Source organism: Trachinotus anak, unplaced genomic scaffold, assembly GCF_046630095.1.
Source record: "Trachinotus anak isolate AG129_WGS33_773 ecotype Australia unplaced genomic scaffold, CSIRO_AGI_Tana_v1 ptg000010l, whole genome shotgun sequence".
Classification (NCBI taxonomy): Eukaryota; Metazoa; Chordata; class Actinopteri; order Carangiformes; family Carangidae; genus Trachinotus; species Trachinotus anak.
In genome coordinates, this window is record NW_027273861.1 from 7,530,667 (window position 1) to 7,553,333 (window position 22,667).

Sequence of the window (22,667 nt, forward strand, 5' to 3'; positions counted from 1 at the left end):
GCTTTGGATTTGCATACATTTCTCTAAGGATAAATCTCACTCAAAGTCTGAGTTGGAGGCATAACATTTAAATGAGGCATACGCTCCCTTACAAAGCTCCCTATCTATTCTCTTGCAAATGATTGTGGTGCTGCTGCGGCGAGGGGAAGCGAGAGGAAGAGGAAAGCTTTCACTGGTTGAGAGGCACAACCATGCTCAGCTCCGCTGATTAATCTACTGGCTGCTGGAGCCCATGCTGTGCACATTTACATATTCTCAAGCAGGCTTTTGGAGTGGGGGACAGAGATTTTAGCACAAATCTCCTCACCGGTGGATACATGCAAAGCGATTTTACAGGGTTCCCCTCCAGCTTATGTAAAGCCCTCTTTAGATGTGGCACATGCAGACATGACCTGATAGGTGCAGGTGACAGAGGGTCAGTCAACTCATGGGCATCAGCATACGATAGCTGTCTGCTTGAAGGCGCTGTATGGGGGTCTTTGGCAGGGTTCATTTTCATATGCAGACCTTGAAAGTAGACCTTGAATGTGAATTAATATTTCATGTTTTATCAGTTGAGCTTCGTTTCTTTGCATTTTTAACCTGCTGGAATCCTGAGGTTTTACTGTTTTATCTGTATTTACTATTAGACGCATGTTTAGAGTCAAATTTCAACTGCAACAAAAAAGAGATTAAATATTTTTTTTTTTTAGTAACCAAAACAATACTTTTTTGATACCTGCTTTTAAAGATGCTCCAATTATTATTATATTTTTTTTATTAGTGGAAGACACAACCATGTACATCACAGACTCTACAGTTCCTCTAAACCCTATGGAACATTTTAGCATCTTTCAGCTCATTGTTTTGGTTTAATCGCTTACTTGAATGGTTTTAGTTCAGTCTCATTGCTCATCCACCTCATTTTCAGGTGCAGCTGTCTCAGTGAAGAAGCACTTATAAACCCAATGTATGCTACCTACAGCAGACAAAGTTAGCAACTAGCTGATGGACACGGTGGAGCTTTAAGCAGCTAGATAGCCAGTTACTTTTTTTTTGTTGAAGCGAAAGCAGCTAAATACATTCTAAAACCAGCAAAATTATATCGAGTTTTGTTCAAAACCAAAAAAGTATTGAGATTTGATAATGCACTAATAGCTCTTGATATCTTTTATTAAAAACTAATTAGTTACTCTGTTCATACTGTGAAAAAAAAACATAATTTCCATATATCAGCATATCTAGTTAGCACACATTGCTTTATGTTAACATGCAGACCGTGAATCTTTATGATCTGTCAACAATTAATAGCAGATGTTGACTTAAATGTTATGACCCTCTGTGTGCTACTGCTAATGCTTTTATTCAGTTGCTCATAAACAGAGCTCGAGTAAAGCAACTTGGTCTCGGCCAAATTGGTCTCATGAGTTCTGAAAAAGCGTCTCACAGTAAAACTGCAGCTTAATTTGTTAGTGTGGCAGAGGTCTACACAAAGGAAGTATTGTCAGCCAAATCCAGACCAGTGACACCTAAAGGCCATGGTTACAGATGAGTCCAGCTTTGTGGATGAATCAGACTTTATAGTTGCAATCTGAGAGTTCATTAGAGGACATGGGTAATCGTGACTTTAATACAGAGAAGAATTTTTGACTTATTCTGAGGCTGGTGACTTGAACAGGATCAGTCATAGATAGACTGGTGACTCCTTGAGGTCATATCAAAAAGACACTGTGTTGAACAACAATGTACTTGCCAACCTATTCACTGTTGTTATGAATAACATTAACTGTTCTTGTCATAACTCTTGATGCTCCCTTTACAGACGGAAAAGACGAAACTTCAACAAGCAGGCGACTGAGATCCTGAATGAGTATTTCTACTCACACCTCAGTAACCCCTACCCCAGCGAGGAGGCTAAAGAAGAGTTGGCAAAGAAGTGCGCCATCACAGTGGCCCAGGTACACCACAGATCACTGCCTCCCACACCACACCACCTGTAGGAAAACTACTGTACACTGAGCAGTGAGACGAACTCAATTTTTTAATCTGAAGAAGCAGCTGTAAATGTCTTGGCAAGCAACCTAATAATATGTTTTCTGACTGTCATGAGTACAGACAGCTCCTCTAATCTTTTCGCAGTACTTTTCATTGAAACAACAAAGGACTCAAATTATAAATATGCCATGTCATAAGTTTGTAGTCTTGTAAATCAAACCAGACTAAGCTATTTTTGACCAGTAACTCTATGTTTCCTCTGAAGTAAAGCGAGCAAACCAAAACACTGCTGTCAGAGTTCTTATCTCGTCATATTTTCTAACAATACATAGAATATACAACGTCCAGAGTCAGTACAAGTAGTCCTGTGATTTATGACAGAATGGAGATAAATCTAATCAGTTGTTTTAATAATTAAATTATCATTTCATATCATATACAAATTTTATTAAAAAAAATCTTTTTTTGTCACTGATCAAAGATACATCTTTGCACTTTCATTTGTCATTATTTTTGAAGTTATTAACAAAACTATCAACTGATTAATTAAAAAAACATTCATAGGTTTATCAACCGTGAAAACTGTAGTTTTAGCGCTAAAGAACCAAAGCCTCTGAAAATGAGCACCGCAGTTATTTGAGGCATGTGCAATGATGATTAACTGTAAATCTTACAGTAACAGAACGTCTGAAGACACTGAGATGTTTGTGTCAGTGATGCTGACAAGCAAAAAGTATTTTGGCACCTTGTTTTTTCATCTTTGCATTCTAGCATTCAAGTTGTTTAAAGCCTGTGAGAATTGATTATCAGGGAAGCAATGACAACTCCAAGGTAAACAGCAGTTTGTGTTTGGAATCCATCATTTGGGAATGGATTGTTTTCTCAATTGGTTTCATTAATTTATACCAAATGATTTGAGGATGCATCTGGGCCTGATTGTGGAAGCTGCTCAGCAGCTGAATGATTTGTAGAGTTTCCATTTCTTGGCCATAATAAAGGAGAATGTTTACCTACTCTGTATTGGAAACTTTGCAGGATTGATTTGGTTTTCATTTTAATGTTGTTTATCATTAGCGCTGGGATTACCCCCCTGGCTTCATCTGGGAGTCCATTAGCCGTAATGGGTGTTAGCGGATGTTGACTGATTGGTGCTTGCGTGAGTTCTGATGATAGCTGCAGTCATGGTGACATAATGAGACTGTTATTGGCAATCATTCCATTCTGGCACTAATGTGGATTCACAGCACCAGTCTATGTAGCTCCTACCTCTGACAGAGGCTCTCTGCAGTGTTACGCGTGCCATTAAGGCCATGCAAGCTAAACACTACCCTGATTTCTCTGAGAGGCTCTGTATGTTGAGATTTCATGTGAAGTAAACTACATTCTCTTTTTTGTCTGTTCAGGTTTCCAACTGGTTTGGGAATAAAAGAATCAGATACAAGAAAAACATTGGTAAGTTCCAAGAAGAAGCCAACATGTACGCTGCGAGAACTGCCGTGAATGCGGCTAATGCATCCTCACATGGAAGCCAAGCAAATTCACCCTCAACTCCAAACTCTGCAGGTGAGACAGGAAGTCCCTGGCTCTGCTCAGCTATTAGCCATGTACCTCCTCTCTGTGCATTACTACAACTAAGCAACCATTGCAGTTTATCAATTTGAGGCTATATCAGTGCTGGTGTTAGTGATTTTAAATAATGAAAGAATTAGAGCTAACAAAAAGGCAGTTCTTGTACAAGGAACATGCCTATCACAAGGTAATGCACCATTATTATATTAAACAAGTTAAACATCTCCCCTTAACAAGCACAACTACCCTTGTAGGGAAAAGAGTTTAGCCAACCTGAGCCCCGTGCCAAGTCTCCATATTCTTACTATCCTTTTGTCTTCATCTCAATGATTCAATATTCTTCATGTATGACTATTTAACTCTGTACTCATGTTCTACTGCAAAGGATGAGTCTGGTGATACTCTATATTTTTTGCTGATTGTCAAGAAGTCATGTAAAAAGACAAAACCTTGATGCCACTAACAAGAGTGTGTGTGTGTGTGTGTGTGTGTGTAGCCAAAACTTGATCTCTATTGTTGTCTAAAAACTATTGAAAACACAATAATGAGCCACACCGTACGTGTTCCTACATTACCATGACAAATACACACACACACACACGTACACGCTGTAGTTAATTTTCTAATATTGAGTTAATTCCATGTTTGTGCCAATACTGTAAATCTGTTAAAAAAAAAAAAGTAATGAAGTAATAAAAAATATAGAATAATGCCAGACTTGTCTTTTAAAGGTACTATCCAATATTTTGAGAAATATCTGTATTTGCTGTCTGATTTTGAGACAAATGAAACTGTGGGTATGAGAAATGGAAAATAGTTATTTATAATCTGTAAAAAGTTACAAAAAAAAAAAAACACACATACACACACACCTAACACACATACACACACACCTAACAAAACATCTGTTTTGTGTGTTTTTTTCACATTTGAAGGAGCTAGGCTAGCAGTTTCCCACTGCTTCCAGTGATAAGCTAACGTCAGGGTGCACTCATCCCAGGCCTACACTTAACTCTGACATGAAAATTGTGTTTGACTCTGGATGAGACAGCAGGCAGGTGCATTTCTCCTAATGTTGGACTGCTTTCTCTGTTCCTTTTCCTGGGTTCAGATTTATCCACTAATAATCTTTCTTATATGTATGTTTGCAAGTAAAAACTTGTACTCGACACAAACACCTCTTATGTCGGGTTACAGCTGCAGCTTTTCTGTCCTCTTGTGACCATTAGTTACATCTACGTCCGTCCCTCTGATCTAACAGCACCTCTCCGGCTGCTAGCTAACTGCATGGTGCTCCTCCAGGCTGTTGCCTGAAAGGGCCGACTTGCTTACCCTGCTTGCTCTCTGTCTCTCTGTGATTCGACTGCTCCCTCTCTCCTTTCAGGTTCTGGTGGCTCTTTTAATATGTCAAACTCCGGGGACTTGTTCATGAGCGTGCAGTCTCTCAATGGGGACTCGTACCAGGGGGCTCAGGTGGGAGCCAACGTGCAGTCACAGGTAGGGCCCTGAGCAGCACGGTAGATACCACAGGGACAGACCCGCTACCTTTCCAACAGACCTTTTTGTCATACACAGGTGTAAACTAATAACAGTAATTAGGCAAATGCCACATTCACTTTAAATTCAGTCAGTGAGTGTGAAAAAACGCCAGCTTCAAATATTTTAGAGTTAGCTCGGCAGAACTACAGTGTGACAAACCCTAGAACATAAAATTCATTATCTCTAATTCAGTCAAAAAAGGAGCATTAAAATGTTTGTGAGTATCTGGTTTGACTTGTTAACACACCGCTACAAATCTAACCCATTAATAAAGCTAATTTAGGCTATTTACAGCATTTGAACACTCCCATGTAGGAGCTTCTCTGGCGGAGTAGGAGGTTTTCCTGTTTAATTATTTATTTATATATTTTTTTGGTCGTTTTTTTTTTTTTTTTTTTCATTTTGCCAACACTGCATGAATTCAGCGTCAGGTTTTCTTGATTTCAGCTTTTTCTGACATGTTTGCTCGCGAAAGTGAAGCACTTAACATTTCATTTTGCTGTTTCTAAATGTCTTGCTAACCTAAATATTTCTAGCCTTGCTAGCGCAAAAGCACTCCTGTTTGTTTATTGTACCCAGATGGAACAGATTCCACTTCTTTTACAATAAAAATCACACACTCCCATTACAGTGCTTCGACATCCCTCATAGGGGAACCAGCCCTACAGTCTGAAATCTGTTTCTGCTTTGACAAGTCAAAATGTCTGTTGTGAAACAGGACTATACAGGTTTGTACAGGCCCTAATATGGAGCTTCTTCATAGTCTCGAGGGCAGAATATTTGTCATGTGTGTGTTCACCTTGTGAATAAATTTTATCTCAACCAGCTAAAAGCAGAACTTTTTTTATCCTAAATATCCTTTCTGTTTCATTGGACATTGTCCTCCGAGGATATACTTGCGGAAATATGCTCTTGTTGTCTCTTTTGTTGTCTTGTCATCCCTATCTCTTTTCTCTTGTGCATTTCTTGTGTTGACTCTGACCTTGCTTTGTTTGTTGTTTCTGAATGTTTCAGGTGGATACCCTTCGCCATGTTATCAGTCAGACAGGCGGATACAGTGAAGGACTCACAGCCAACCAGATGTACAGTCCGCAGGGCATCAATGTAAGGATTTTTTTCTTTATTTCTCTCCCTGCCAATTATTTCAAAGCCATAGGGCTCAGAATGCCACTTAGTCGGGCTTGTCTCTGCTCTGCTCTGCTCTGATCACCTTGTTGATTGGTTCTCTATCGCTTGCGCCACGGGCAGCACACTGCCCAGTGTATGCAGGCATGGGGCTGGCCACGCACATGCAGAGCCACCGTCTGAGCCTGTCATGTATAATCAGGTCTGGCGTAGCACCTGCAGCCACGTATGGTCAGCCGTGAGCAAACTGCACAAACAGGTGACACCTCCTGCACTGGACTTTAAATCCCTCTGACCATCTGACCCATGATTAGCAGCCCTGGGGCCAAAGGCTCCCATTAAAGCCTCCCAGGGGACAACACTGCTGTGCCGCTAAAAATAAAACCTCACGCTGCTGGAAACGACTCCTCATATGCCATTGGGGTGTGTTCCCCTCATGGTTGTCTTATTTTGCAGCAGAGTTCAGGTATAGAAGTGGGGGTTGTTGAGGGGAGTGGGGGGGGGGGGGGGGTTTGCTAGCTGGCGGCTGCAAACAGTAGGGAAATTCACAGCGACAAGCCGTGTCGTAAAGGGGAAAATCGATAAGACAGACACAAGGAGAGCAGAGTGTGGACTTGGGACAGCAATCCAAGCGCATTGCTCAGATCATGTTCCTGCCACACTAATGGCCCTGACAGCGAGTCGCGCTGAGAGGACGAGGACGGTCACAGCCGCGGCTGGGTTCCTCTGCTGTCGTCGTTGTGCCTCAGTGGCCATATGATAATCAGATGAAATGTCTCCCATATAAAAACATGTATGTGTATTCAAATAGGCTTCCTGGCTGCTCCAAGCACATCCCAAAGCCAGCTGTGCTAACCCTGAGAGGCCGCTAACGTATTCAGGCCCTGTTCTTTCTCAGTCCTTTGACCTCACAGATACGGTTCTCCTTGGACGCCTGCTTGCTCTACCACATCTTACACTGCCACAATATGCTGTGTTATTCACTTTTATACCCTATAAAGAAGCTCTGCAATGCATAATGTAAGAGCAGGGTATCTGTCTTCCAGTCTGTTTGCCTTTGATTTATGTAGCTAAGGCTAGGAAGTTTGGAATATTTGCCTTTTTAATACAATATGTGCACTGCAGTTTTGTTTGATAAAATATTTTTGAAAATGGTGGTGTACACTATTTTCATCAGGGTTCCCAAACTTTTCTGGCTTGATTCAAGTCCCAAAAATACAGGAATTAAACATTTTTTGTGTAATAAAATAATAAAAAACTTATAAACCTCCTACAAACCACACTTCTCAACAATGGGTTAGATATTTATTGTTCATTAAATACATGCGCACCCTGTGTCCAGGAAAACAATTTTCCAACCTCCAAAGACAGATTTTATGAATGAGGAGTGGACCATATGAGACAGTTAAAGGAAAGAAAACTTATCTGAATTTTAAAATTAAATGAATTTAAAAAAAAAAAAAGACTGGATAGTGACTGAGGAGATACATAATGCATGCTGTGGATGATTACAGCCGTAATTACAATTTTGAGACAGACAGCGTCACCAAAGTCAGACATTCTACAATCCGACCTCTCCACTTTTGATTACACTCCACTGTCTGCTGCCTTGAATAACAGGCTTTAAAATGAAAGGGTGTCAAGGACCATTTCCAGTTTTTCTGAAGGCTTTGAATTTACTATTAATATCCTAAATGCTCTCTAACAGGCCTGTCTCTGGTAGTGGAACAGCCCTCCACAGCTCTTGTTGTATGTTAATTCCAGCTGTCAGGGTCATAATTAGTGCATATGACATTGATTGGACTTGTTTTGTTTCAGAGGTCCTTTCATACAATTTACATATTATTCATATTCTTTTAAAATGACAGTGACAGGCAAAATCTTGTACAACTTGCCTTTTCTTGTGTGTGTTTTCTTCATTAAATGAATTTGAGCGTTCAGTGTATGATGGGGTACAGACTGTAATTCACTCCCTTTCTGCTCGGTTGAAAAGATGATTTTATTTATTTTATGTCAGTCTTATTCTGAAATATTAGTTGTAATTTGAGTTAGGTTAGCTCTTCCTCCAGTCCAGGAGGCTGTATGGCTTAAGGCTGTGTGCAGCTGTATGGTGGATGGTATCCCAGCATTCCATGTTCGTTCATACACTACCTTGCCCTCAGGACCTCCATTCATTGAACCTCACTGTCTTTGACCCAGCTGCATTGAGTAATGGATATGAAACCAACAGACTCACCCCCCCCCCCTTCCTGTTTCTCTATTTTTTTTTCTCTCAGGCAAACGGTGGCTGGCAAGATGCTCCAACCCCCTCATCAGTGACTTCACCTACAGAAGGACCCGGAAGCGTTCACTCCGACACCTCCAACTGATCCTCCATCCCCCCTCACTCCTCCGTCCTTGCTTCCTTCCTTCCTCCACCACTGCACCCCCAGCCATGTCTCCCAAAACTTAACCCCTGACCCCAATGGGACTGAACGTGACGTACTGTATGTGGTCGCACTGCGAGACAAATTTTTGGGGTCTGGGATGATGTTTTTGCCATCACGGACAAAAAGTTCACTTTTCCTATTTGGACCACACCATTAGCAGCCTGCCTAGGGGACTCATATCCACACTCACAGTTTGTACAGTTTACCACTTGATGTCCATGTTGCCTCATTGTATTTCTCTTACATTATATATTCACACATTAGGCACAGTTAGCAGCATATTGCCCCACATCTTGTAAATTGAAATGCTTTCACACTACCTCTATTCGAAATAACAACAGAGCAAACAACATTTCAAATGCTTCGGTTTTACGAATTTTTATAATTATTAGAATTTAACTGTACACCACACCATGCCCTGTCATTATACCTCTGTCTTTATTTGTACTCACAGATTTTTTTTTTTGTTTATCTATAGTGCCAAAGTTCAACCCTGGAGGTGAATTTTGATAATGTTACATCACATGTTTTTATGTCATGTCCTTACATTTTTCATGCCATACTTTGTGAGGTATTAATATGTTAGTCCAGTAATATTAGTCAGGTAATATCCAAGTATTCAGCCTCAATATATATAGTTTGTATTCAGAACTTCTACAACAGACAGTGACTTATAAGGCATTTTATATTTTATTGCCGGAGCCGTAGGTTTTCTGCTTCTATGCAGCACAGAAATGCAGAGAATTCACAGTTTTTACACAAGCAAGTAACAAATTGACTTACAAAGAGAGATGTAGTTCTGTCACAGACATTGGCCGCATCAACAATATTCAAAGAAAAATTGATGTGAAACACTAAATTGATAACGGCGTTAGCAGCAATTATGGCACGTCACTATGAATTAAAGCACAATAACACCTACTGATTGAACTCAAACATTTGTAAATGTCCAATAGAAAACGATACAGAGAAAATTTTTAAGATATAACTATAGTAGTCATATATGGAAGAAACAGAGTGTACATACAGTACAATGTCAGACATCATCGGTGTGTATCATTGAGATCAATATAGCCAAATACTGCTGGTAACCAAATCCAAAACAAAAATTGTAATTCAGATTTTAAGGCATCATGTCATTGGGATTTAACACACTGTATGTCGTTTGTCTGATTTAACACTCACTTCTCATTGATGGAATTACATTTGTGTCTTAATCCTGAGAATGCGACGGGACGTTTCGAACGCAGCAGATTGTTGAGTTTGCTCACATTAAATTATTCTTCATCGTGAGAATTTTTCTACAAAATATACATCACGCGCAAGCAAAAAATATTTTTTCTGGGCTCAACATCTCCCATCACACGCTCAGAACTGAGTCACAAATATAACCCCATGTGCATTCAGAGCCAAACAACGTCAGGTTACTTATTCTGTGACCCTCCTTGTCTGACAGCATTACAGAGAACGTTTGAAATAGAACAACACTTTTTTTTGCTTTGTTTTAAAATGACACTAAAAAAACGACACATCCATCGACACAAACCAATCCAAAATGTGAAATTACATTTGTGACTTTTGTTGTATATACAGTATAGTATGTGGTCAAACCTGTATACATGATTACAATAGTCCTCATGAGATATCAGCATTTACATACTTTGATACCAAAAAAAATGGCAAAATTTTTATCCTTTTACATTGGGATCAGCTTTATCAACATTTTCTTTTTCCTCTTTTCATAGGATTTTATTATCTATGGTACTAGTGAGCAACTCATAATGCTCAAGTACTCTGTATTCAAAGCCAAAAAAATACAGTTGGAATACATTAGTGTTTATATAAATTAAATGGAAAAAAATACCCTGATGGCACACAAATCCAGATGATGTTTGGATATATTTTTATGTCTCCATTTTGTGAATAACTCATCATTTGTTTTGTTTTTGTTTTCATATTATTTTGCTTTGCTACAGGACTATGTTTCTTTTTTATGCTACCATTATATGTGAATTAGCTCAAGAATGCTCTATATACAGTATGTAGATATGCACCTTTACTCTTCTTTTACATCTTTGAATTTGGACAGTAGCTATTTTATCGCAGCCTGATGGAGTTCCTGTTGGATTTAAGGTGAAATCCTTCATTGTTACTACCGGACCACCGACATAAGGCTGCCCTCCCAAGATAGCTGCTGTTCAAATGAAGGTGACGTGAAAAGTTAGTGTTAACATTGCCCTCAGGCTTTGTTTTTAGCTCAACTGAACACTTACAGAAAACAAAATTCAGTCCCAAGATCCCAACCAGTCACAAAACAGCCTGAAAACCACAGGAGTTTTTTTTAGCAGTTGTCAGTGTTTGTATTTATTACACGTGTATGAAATCATGGATGTTTCCGAGCTACATTGTGGAGGTCAACCACAGCATGATAATACCAAACAAACTCATTTGCATCATCCAGAGTGGCTCCTCCTCAGCTCACCTGCTCAGTATTACAGTCGAGGGGCCGAGCACCATTGAAGTGATACACAGACCCTGCCTCAGTCGTGTCTTCAGAAGTCATTGGAGTGAATTGACAGCACCAGCCATGCAAGGCAAACACAAGGATTGTTTTTGCACCCCTTAAAAAAAAGGCTTAACTCTACTTTTCACATTGCCTGTCAAATATTATCGAAGCTTCATGTAATGATGCTTTTTAGTTTTTGAATATAAAAGGAAAAGAGACATGAAAAGAAAAATGAACAATTTGTAAAACATAAAATGTTTTATTTGTTGCATGTCTTTTTGTTCTTCAATAAAATAACGTACTGCAGTGTTTTGAATGTTAACTTCTTTTTTATAAGGATTTCAGAGTGAAATCGTGGAGCCTTTTTCTTGACAGGTTTTAACTTTTAAGATCTCTGCATATGTAAAAAAAAGATATCAAATGGAAAACTATTGTCTTTTTAATTCCAATTCAAAACCTGTTTTCTGTGGAGAAAAATAGCTGAAAGGTGTAGGTTTTATGGTCTCTTAATTTGTACTGGCAATGCGTATCCCAAATAAATAGTTTCTTTTGTTGCATAAATTGCAGTTTTGTCATTTTTCATGTTCCCACCACAAACTTGTGCGCAGTTTCTCCTCCAGACTTTTGTAACAGGGTCAGGGTCAGGAGTCACTGTAGGATACAAGTTTACACGTTGTAGAGTTGTCAGTCCAACACCTCTGGATAACATTGCACATCTCACTTCCAACTATGCTCTGGCACGCAGGCATTCTATCACTGCTAACAGAACGCCAGAGCTCGGCCGAGCTGCCGAGGGTGTGAAGGGGACATTTTCACAGTTTTCGAAGTGAGTGAAAGCTGTGCGCTTCCAGCAGACAGATACCTCCTCCACCCCTCCCCTACCCTTCCCCACACCCGGCGCTCCCTCCGAGGCATGGTTAATGTGCGTTCCCTGAAAGAGGCGGAATCCACACTTATCTCTCTCCTCCAGATAAACCAGACAGGATGTCTGATTCTGCTCCTCCGATTCATCCCTCCACGGGAAAAAGAAGGAGGAAGAGGCTGAAACATTAACTTGTGGATTAGGAAGAGGTTCCCAGGAGCATCCAAAATCAGAGAGCATGACAGAGACTGTGGGAGTGACATATGCAAACACGATCAAATGTAATTACATGGAGAAGCCTCCTTGTTTCTATCAAAGGGCTTCTTCTAGCCACTGTTTGAGAAATGAAAGGTAAGAAGTGCTGGACGTGTATAATTTATTCATGTGCTCCTGCAAACCAAAAGCCATTGTGAGGCTGATTCAGTCATTACATGGTGAAAAGGTGTAAATCCCATTCTGAGTAAAATCAGTGTACGTTCTTTTGAATTCCTGATTCCTTTAACAAACAGGCTGGATAACATGCTGCACCGTGACAAATGACACTGATCATTATCCATTTTGCATGGTGAAAAGATGCAAGTCCAATCACAGCAGTGTTTTATCCAGCACATAATGTAACAGTAGTGAAATGCTGCCTGAGAAAATCACAATATTATCTTTTCTTGACGTTTTCGACCATTTAACTGCCACATACTTTCTTTAAAAAAGACTCAGTTGGCAGGTTTTAATATTTTGATCTGCCACAAGAAGTGCAAGCATCAATTTGATGATTTGCAAGTCAAAAGGCGCCTCAGTATCTAGGTTAAAACTGGGCTAAATTTGTTTGGATAGTGCAGGTTTTTACGTGTCAAGGGTGCACATAATGGATGCATTTTTATGACTTGACTATGTCAACATGTAATGAGCACCTCTTTCATATTGAAATAGCCATTTAAATGCTGTTGAAACAACAGTTATAAGTAATCTAGATGGGTAAAAAAATACTTCAACCAAATCAATGCTGACTGGGTTAAAATAACATTTAAACTAATATTCAGGACTACGTCTGAGACAGCTAAGTCCTTCAAATTACAAATCTCTAATAAAGCTTCACTCATTTTGCCATCATGAAAAAGATTTTTTTTTTTCCAATTTTTGCTCATAGACCTTTTTCTCAGAAAACACTTTGACAAGTCACAGCAAGAAAAGTAAAGGTGGAAATAAGTTTCATTGTCTTGGTATTGAATTACTAAGACAGTTAAATAGAACAGAGCCATCATTTCATGTTATTATGAACCCTTGTGCTTTTCCAACTGTGACAAGTCAAAGTGGGGCTATAGTTACCATTGAGATCACAAAGGCCATGTCCTTTATTCAATAATATTTACATAATATTTCTGTTTATAAGTAACATGTAATGGCTTTGAATTCTACAATTACACATATATGTTATTCCATGTTTGGATTGTTAGCGCTGATTGTGATATATTTTTAGCTTAGAGTTGGTCTGTCTTTAGTCTAAATAAAATAAATGAGTACAGGAGCCTGTTCTCTATCAGAATGACATACCTGATGGTGCAGAGAAGGCTTTGACAGGCTTTGGGGAGATAAAGTCAACTAAGATACAGTGAAAAAGTTAAATGAATAAATAACTTGAAAAATGTTTTCATCTGTGTAGTTAAAACTATCATAGATAGGTGGGGTTCTGCTCTGGGAATCTGACCTCCTGACCTCAGTATTTCTCAGATTCTGGATCTATGATATATGAGTGAGTCATTTCAAAAGCAACCGCTCCCACCATGTGCTTTAGGTAACCAGATGTGGTCATCAGTGTCTTCATGTCCAACACTGTGGTGCCCCACGCCCTCAAAGGCTCAAAAGATTCATTGTGAAGCAATTACTTGTTGTGATTTAATTAATTTAAATTTGTTGCACCACCAAAGCACTGCATCGACTAAAATGGCACCGTGCCTTCTGCATTGGTAGCCATGCTAGCGGCATGGCTATACGGATGCTCGTGTTGGAGACCCGTGGTCCCCAGAGGATGAGCCCTGACTTTTCCTCTAGCGCCACCATGAGGTTCATATTTGTGCTCTTGAATGACATATCTATAAACAACTATTGCGTTGATTGCCACGATATTTTGTGCAGATGTTCATGTTCCCCTCAGGATGAAATGGGATAACTTTGGTGATTATTTATTGCCCCCTAGTGGATTTATCAGGTCCTAGTGCTCAAAAACAGGCAGTGTTGGTATCGCTGAAAACTGCAGTACACACTTTTGAACAAAGCAAAAACTTGTTAAATAATGAAAGAGAATGCCATCATCATTTATATTTAAAAACTAAACACAAACAAATATTTAGATTTTTTCGAGATTTTAGATTTGTAAAATTCTTTATTGCTAATTTGCTTAACTGTAAAAATTCAGTTTTGCCAAAAAAAAAAAAAAAAAGGCAAACACAACCATCCCGACCTCTCATTGCCATGATCAGAACACAGGGCAGTGATATGTGGAAAAGACAAAAGCACATACGTATGTCTTCTTGACCTGATCCTCATTGATTTCCTACATCTGAGCCTTCTCATCATTGGAGTTTCATATCAATCATCTTCAACCAGTCCACAATGCATGTGGCACATACAGTACAGTAGGCTCAGGGCTCACATTATATCAATGACAATAACAAGACTCATAAAAAGACTGGCGCTATTCACAACACATAATGTGCATCAGTTACATCAATGCCTGCCAGCACGATACACACATACACACACACACACACACACACAACAAGGTTACACACATGTGCCCGAGGGAAAGGCTACTGAAGCAGATGATGCAAGGTCTGAGGTCTGAGGGCACGACATAATGGAGAGGCTTCGTCTCAAGGAGGCCCTCTGCATTAATGTGATGAAACAAGTCTGCCTTTCCACTCACAAATATTGTGTGAATCACAATACTCACAAAAAAATAAGTCAAACTCCATAGACAAAAAGCTTCTGCAGGAATAGGGTCAAGTAATTAGTGACTGTGGGTGTGTTCCAGTCAGTGTTGCAGATTTCTGAATTTGGAAACTGTTCAGTTTGGCAAAGACTTGCTGCTGGAAAGCTTCGGTTTCATATTGCCTGTGCCACCCACAGATCTTTAATGAATTCCTCTGATCCCAACTTTCATAAAGAAGACATTTGGAAAAGATTTCACAGATCAGTGTGTGTCATCTTAGCCTTTCAAGTTATTTCAACCATGGAACATTTGAATTAGAAGCTGCAGTATATTTGAGCATTAGGGGTGTGGGAGTTTAAGGCTGTAAAGTGTTTCTTTATATTTGCCTAAAGCTTCCATAATGAGCAAGATATGGACCTTATCATGTTCTTCAATTATGAGAAAAACCCTTTAAAACTGTGCCAGGAATTGCTCTTATTAAAGAAATGAGAAAGTTATCTCTCCAAAACATGGATCAAAAATGAAACAAAAAAAATATATTTTGCACTCATGATCAAGGACATTTGGATACAGTGCTGTTGCAATAATTATTGCACTCGCATCCAACAACAAAAGTGGGATCATTCATGTCGATTCTAGTGCAGCTGTGAGCTAATTTGTTTTGGTTGTTGTGTCTGTGTTTTCATCTTTTTAAATGTTTTCGCTGCATTTCTGGACAGGAAGTCATTTGACATATTTGGTCACTGCAGTGTGTCGCTTCAGAGGGAAATCCTGTCTTTTCAAAAGATATGCTGATTATGTTGTCAGGATAGATTTATGTCCAGTAAGAACTGCCCAGTTACCCCTGCTCTGTGTACCCTGCTATATACTGTATATTGTAATTTAGGAGGCAGCTGTCATATTGAGTTTTCCCATTACCCGCTATGTTCAGTGAGATCTGGCTGAATGCACTGACTGCAACTACACAGCCTCTATCTCTACCTCACACACAACCTTGATTTATGAATTCAAATTAATATTCAAATTAATGGTCAAAACAGAAAGTGGTTTAAGACATAATACTTTACACAATGGGCCTGTGGCAGGTTCTGTGCCTCACAACAGTGAAACACTGCTGACCCCTCATGGTCTGTGTGACTGCAGTCAGAGGAGTAACTACAGAAACAGTGAAGTTGAGAAATAAAAGACTCTGAAGTTTCAATAGTCTTTGTCAAACTGTGAAACATATGAATAATTATAAGATCTTAATTTCATGCTTCATTCTAAGATAAGACTTTAAAAAAAAACACACACACACAATTAGATACTGTACTCTATGGACAATCTGCACATGTGCACAGAAATTATGCAGTATCTAATAAATAAATAAATTACCATAAATTATAAATGAACTTAATGAATTAGTCTTTAATGAGATGCATTTTGAAATATGATGTAAAGGTAAAATCATGGGAATTCCACCATCCACTGGAGTCAGAGGCCGTAGAGATAGCACTTCCTGCTACTCTGCTAAGCTCGGCTTGTTAGCTTTTAGCAGCAGTAGTTTATCTGGTGTTACTTTTTTCTCCATTAAGATTTAGCTACTGTCCTATTTACGTTTTATATCTCATTCACAAAGATGCTGGGGCATTATTTTTGTGTTTTCTTTTTTTTTTCAGTTCCAGGTAACAGGGAGAAGTGGGTAAATCATTTCGCTGATGCTATCTCACCAGCTAGCCTCCACGAGCAGGAGAGTAGTTAAAGCACTCAATGCATTTTTTGACCTCAGGATATTGTATATTGAACATTGTGATTTTACTTAGAATATTTTATTTGAATGTTTGTTGCTTTTTTGTTGTTGTTGTTGTTGTGGAAAGTATTTGCTATTGTCATGTCAGTTTCTTAGTGCCATGGTTCCATGAGAAATGTCCTTTCATTTGGCCACATGTATGTTAAATATGTGGTATATAATATACAATACCGTTTCATGTTTTAGCTTCACAGGGCAGCATGAATGGATGGTATTCAGATCCAGATGCAACATGCTAGTTTTATGAAGAGTAAATTAATATTCTAATTGCGTAGACGAGAAGATACACAACTGTCAGGCGTTCAGATTCTGCTGTGACTGTGGTGTCAGGGCAGTGATAGTGTGACATTACTACATGTGCCTCCCTGGGGAGTGTGATTTAAATCACTGCCTGCATCTACTCTGCTCTTACAGTTTTTAGCAGAGCGGATGTTCAGAAAATTGTTTATTGAACATGTCATGAATATTTATTGTGGGAGCTGGGAAATTCAAAAGAACGCAAAAAGAACATACAGAGCACATCCAGCAACTTCTAGCTAACATATGTCCAGTCAACGGGACGACTGTTGATGGGAACATGGTACAACTAGACGTAGTCAGTGAGTTAAGTGTTTTTTTATCAACAATTTTGGTTTATAATAATTAAGTCCATACAGTACAGTTTGTGTTTTCATGTAAGAGTTTCATACTAAACACATTTCAATGATAACATCGTGTTACATAGCCTCAACAAGTTACTAAACCTGAGATAAAAAAGAAAAAAAAGACGACAAAAAAAACAACAACATAGTGGTAATTAAGACTTAAAATCTGATTGAAAACAATCAAAGTGAATTGCCGTTTTCTTCACATTCGCTGCCACACCAAGAAAATGCTAAATAAATACATTGTCACTGATGAGTGGCCTTATTTAACCAAGCCTCTGTGACTGCCTGTAAAGCATGAAAAAACAACAACATAAAATACAGCTGATACAGTGATATTTGCACTTGAACAAGCTAAAACCAGCATAATCCTTTAACTTTGGGTGATAGTTTGGCTAAAACCTCAGTACACCCTCTGCTCTCTGAGGTTTGCAGGATGTTGCCTGTTAGGTCTTTGTTTATAATTTAGACCTCATCTGTGGACACAAGCGTGACCTTGTGCAGCTTTGAGCTGTCTCAGCAGAGCGTCTGACCATAGTGGCTGACACAGCGAGACGTCTGCCTGTTTGGGGACAGAGGGTGTATGTAGGTCAGCCATGGGCCTGCACGCTGTGACAGCAGCATGGTCACTGTGCTGTGCAGCAGGACAGGGATTGGAGTGGACAGAGAGAGCCGGCGTGGAGAGAGGCCCCTCTCACACGTCAGCACCGATACTTCCTCATTTCCCCCCTTAAACACTTTGACATTATCAGGCCACACAGAGCAACGTCCACCCTCATTATTCTCACCTTTGGTACTGCAGCAAAATGGGCAAAGAGAAGCAGAGGAAGAAGAAACCGGGAGAAATACTGAACAGACATCAGATTATGGAGCATGTCTGAAACGCTGTGATGGTCATTTGATGGGTACTGCTCAGTCAGTGTAAGTGATGCAAGGCAGTGGTGATGTTTGATTACATCAGTTTTACAGTTTTGACAGCACACACCTTACTGTGAGAAGATACCGGGTACAACTGGTAAACCACGGTAAGTTTACTTGTTTAGGATTTCAAAGGCCAAAATTATTCTGAAAACTCACAAATTATTACTTCACTGATGTATTTAAACAAACAGACTCTTAATTGCATTCAGACTTAAGGATACATTATTTAAATCTGGATTGAAATGAATTTCTTCACGCAGGAAGACTTTTTAATAACATTTTTTATTGAAAAAGTGTCAAGAGTACAGCTCCAAATACAACCCATTGTGATGCAATAAATGATGACAAACTGCCATCTAGTGGCTCAAACACTGTAGCTCTGTATCAAATATTGGAGGTATAAAATAGACTGGATGACAGTCACAAGGTTTTATGTTTGAGACATTTCTCAGACCAAACTGTATGTCACAGAAACAGCTTTAGAGAAAGCAGAGTAACAACTTCTTAGAAGTTGGTCCATTCCATGAAAACAACATAGCACACAAAGGTGACATGTCTGTACTGTAAATATTCATTCATTCATTCATTCATAGGGTCTACAATGTAACAAACGCAGGTTAAAGAAATGAGAAGGAAGGAGCTCATCGGTTGTAGGGATGCATCGAACCAGATGCTGATTTGATGTTTGTCTTGATGCTGCTTGGCATTTTTCCTGAGAAAGAAAAACAGGGAGAGATCACTAAATACAAATAAACACAGATTATCATCACAAACTGTTTAAGTAAAAAAGAAAGAAATCAACTATTTTGAAAAACTGTATTAGTAGCAAAAAGGTAAAGGTACAATAAGTGACTGAAATGTAAACAAAAGGGCTGTACAGTTCAAAGTGTTATTATTCCAACTATATATAATGAAACCACACAAGGTTTTGTTTCACATTTACATATCTACAGAGCTCAGGAATCTACAGAGCTCAGCACATATCAAGGATATTTCTGAAAAGCTGTGCAAATTACTAAATAGTTGCTCTGAAACATTAGGCTAGAGAGATATTGCTGCCTTGCCTAGAAACGGACAAGAGTGACACAAAAGCTGAGGTCAGGTCAGACAATTTCTAGCAGCAGCATCATCATCATCACGCACAGGACACACACATAAACATTTATTCTGCTCCTGACTGAATAAAATGTTTTTTGTTAGACTGATCCATTTAGCTTTTACTGAGTCAACAATAAGTGTTTAAAATATGACACTTGTGATAAGATATTAAATAATGTATATTCAAAACAGCATTTAGATGGATAGATAAAATACTTTTATTAATCCCTTGGGAAAATTCTGAGTATTTTTATTAATCGTTTAAACTGCTTATTAAATTATTTTAGATAGAAATGACATATCAAACTCATTCATATCCTAAAATGGAGAAATTTAAAACATTCATTAATAGTATAAATTTTCCCAAAATCTCATTTACAGGGAGATGAGGAGCAGGAATATTGAAATGGGTTTGCACACATTTATTTTAGGAATCCTCAGGTCCCACTTGTTAACAAAAGTTAGATGTCACCTCCCAGTACTTACAAGAGTTAAATACCAGTAAGGTTCTGTTGTTATTCAGTTTCTCTGGCTGATAATAGTCATCAGTAATGCTAATGCAACAGTTTAAATTAAATTTTTCACTCCAGTTAGGGATCTCCAATTATTTGAATATCAAATCCATGAGCTCTGCTACCACTACCATTAACACCCTCTTCATCCACAGCAGCTGTATTTTAATATTGAGATGCTCACAAATGAACAAATTCATTCATTCCTTCAACATTAAGACTGTCACATATCAGTTAATGCTATGAAGACATTATTTCCTTTGCTTTGGCTGCTACAGTATTTGCAGCTAAAGCCATATAATGCAGTGCAAAATAAGTAATTTGTAGTAAGTAGTGAAATTAAATACTAACCCAGCTCTCCAGGTCTCCTACCTGGCTGTCCTTGCTGCTGTGGAGGCACAGGTCCTCCTATACCTGCTTGCTGATTTGAACCGCCACCAATGGTGACCTGCTGTAACGTTGGACCTCCGCTCATCATTGGCCCTGGTCCTTGGTGTCCAGGAGCAACTGGACCTGGAGGCCTGCATTTGGAGAGGCCCTTTCCAAATGCAACTGCTCCAACCAGTGCATTAGTGTCGGCGGGGTTGAAAGATGATTTGTTCTGTCTCATTGCTGGAAAGAAGAAGAAAAAAAAAAATTATAAAAGTCACCTTTGTATGTTAATTTACAAAAACATCTTAAAACAAAGGACCCATATAGTAAAAGTGTAACATACTTGCACTTTCTCCATCTCTGTCATCACGAGGATTGTTCAGCTTCTCCAGTAGATTGGAGCACAGCTTGTTCAACGCCTGAATTTGTTTCTGTTGTGATAAATATTGCCAAGGTGGGTTTAATAATGCAAAATACTCATACACCAATAACTGTAAAATTACTCAATGAATAAGACAGCATATTATGTTTAAGCAGTTCATTAACCAGCTGACCTGTGCCACCTCAGGGCCAATACGTGCAGCCTCTGTACTAAGCTGTTTCTCCTGTTCTTCCACCTCTGGATCAGGCTTGGTCCGCAGGTAGTCTGGTACGATCTCATGGCTGAACACTGGGACACGCTGCTCTGTGAGTTTCTGATGGAGAACAAGCGGCAGTGATAAACGGACAGGCCTCACACACATGCCTCTAATAAGCAGACATGTCACTGGCTTTAAGTGTTTAAGATACTCACAGCTAAATCTTCATCTCTGTCTGGAGACAGAAGCAGAGGTATTATAACCTGGTTGCGAAAGGATGGTGTCTTCTCGTTCTTGAGCAGTTTATTGATACTGTTCAGCTGACCAGATAGCAGAGCAAAGTTGTCCAACACAGATGGCCTGAATGACACAAACACACATCAAAGCATCTGACAGAGAAAAACACTGCACAAAGAACATTTTAACAATGAAATTAGTACATTTTGATGACAAAAGTTGACAGAACATAAACTGTTGTGTTTGTAAATGTAAATGTAAATGTAAATGAAGATGCATTCACTTGTTCAATTTAACAGTAAAACATTTCGAGTGACCGAGTAAATGGTAACAATCCTACTTAAAAAAGTAGACTGCTCAATAGACAAATGTGACAACCCTTTAAACATTTCTTAGTAGCCAAACACAGTCTCCCTAAAAAGGGCAGACTGTTTAAAATATTCCACTGCACTTCCTAATAGAGATATTGTTTATATAATACAGCACAATTCAGTCTTGACTTGAGAGTTTGACCAGAGAGACAGACGAAAGATTTGATACTAACCAGAGACAAACCCAGAACCTGCTCCATAGATAGTGGATTATACATTGTGTACACTGTGTCTGGAGTATGGGGACATTTTCTGAACCCTACAATCAGTTACAGCTCGTTTTGAATGATGTATGCCCAATAAAAATGCCCAGGACCTCAGTGTTTACATATTTAACTATAGGAACGATGTTGGTTTTGTTAATAGAAACTGATACAAGTTTGTATTTAGAGAGGATTCTCGCCTTAAATTGTCTTTAAGTACAAACCAAACTCTACCACTCTTTAGTAAAATGCATTACTTACCATGTTAATCGCTCGTATTCATTTTCCAACTTATATATGAAACTGTGAAGAGCGTTTTTGACGTAGGCCACCCGAGAAGCGAGAGACTCCACCGACGCTTCTAGCTGCTTCTCTTCTCTTTGCTGTGGAGGGGAATAAAACGTTTTTAGACCCAAATACATCAACTACATCGACGGTACTTTGACTTTACAATAACGTTGGCTTTATTGCTATGTTAACCTAGCTAAAATGCTAATGCTATCTAATTTAACGAGCTAGCGACTGCTAGCTTTACATATAATGCAGTAAACCTGAATCACCGTGCAGCAGTAAAACACCAAAGCATATATCAACAGTATAATAAGACATACAATTTACAATATACTGACGTTCAAATAGTATTACCTGCATTGTTGAACTACAAGCTGACGACGCTCTGAATAGCTAGTGAAGACATTAACACTTCCGGGTCACAGTTGTCAAAATAAAAGCACGTGTTATTCAGAAGTCCACTACAGTATGTGCACTATGTAGAAATTTACACGCACCTGAAAACACGAGTACTATATTCACATCTGCGCATTAATCCTTTTCTGACAGCGGTGAGACCCTCCAGAAATAAATGGCCAAAGTACAGGTCAATGACTGCGCAATAATATGGAACCAAAATTAAAAAGAGAAAAATCACATAAAATACTGAGCATATACAGTACATGTCTCTGATTGTATGATGATCAATAATAGTGTATTTTTATTTCAAGAAAATGGATGT

General features: G+C 38.9%; 2 protein-coding genes across 6 annotated transcripts in view; one reads left to right on the top strand and one right to left on the bottom strand.

Annotated features, from left to right (window-relative positions):
- Positions 1-11,703, top strand: part of LOC139626789 (pre-B-cell leukemia transcription factor 1) — a 60,596-nt gene extending 48,893 nt beyond the window's left edge. The window contains exons 5-9 of one of the 4 annotated variants that reach the window (XM_071487280.1): positions 1,802-1,937; positions 3,378-3,537; positions 4,928-5,040; positions 6,097-6,186; positions 8,484-11,703. In XM_071487280.1, the coding sequence (XP_071343381.1) occupies positions 1,802-1,937; positions 3,378-3,537; positions 4,928-5,040; positions 6,097-6,186; positions 8,484-8,576 (592 nt within the window). In that variant the 3' untranslated portion in view covers positions 8,577-11,703. The remainder of the gene's footprint in view (positions 1-1,801; positions 1,938-3,377; positions 3,538-4,927; positions 5,041-6,096; positions 6,187-8,483) is intronic. The other 3 variants (XM_071487281.1, XM_071487283.1, XM_071487282.1) reach the window with 3 other exon arrangements.
- Positions 11,704-18,547: 6,844 nt separating this feature from the next.
- med8 (mediator complex subunit 8) lies at positions 18,548-22,415 on the bottom strand. 2 transcript variants are annotated; one of them, XM_071487285.1, is made up of 7 exons: positions 22,301-22,415; positions 21,917-22,038; positions 21,060-21,204; positions 20,821-20,961; positions 20,610-20,697; positions 20,267-20,506; positions 18,548-18,996 (listed from the first exon to the last, which is right to left on the bottom strand). In XM_071487285.1, the coding sequence occupies exons 1-7, from the start codon at positions 22,304-22,306 to the stop codon at positions 18,926-18,928; spliced, it is 813 nt and encodes a 270-aa protein (XP_071343386.1). In that variant the 5' UTR covers positions 22,307-22,415; the 3' UTR covers positions 18,548-18,925. The 2 variants fall into 2 exon arrangements, with proteins under 2 accessions (XP_071343386.1, XP_071343385.1); XM_071487284.1 differs by having other exon boundaries at positions 20,246-20,506.
- Between the last annotated feature and the right edge of the window lie 252 nt (positions 22,416-22,667).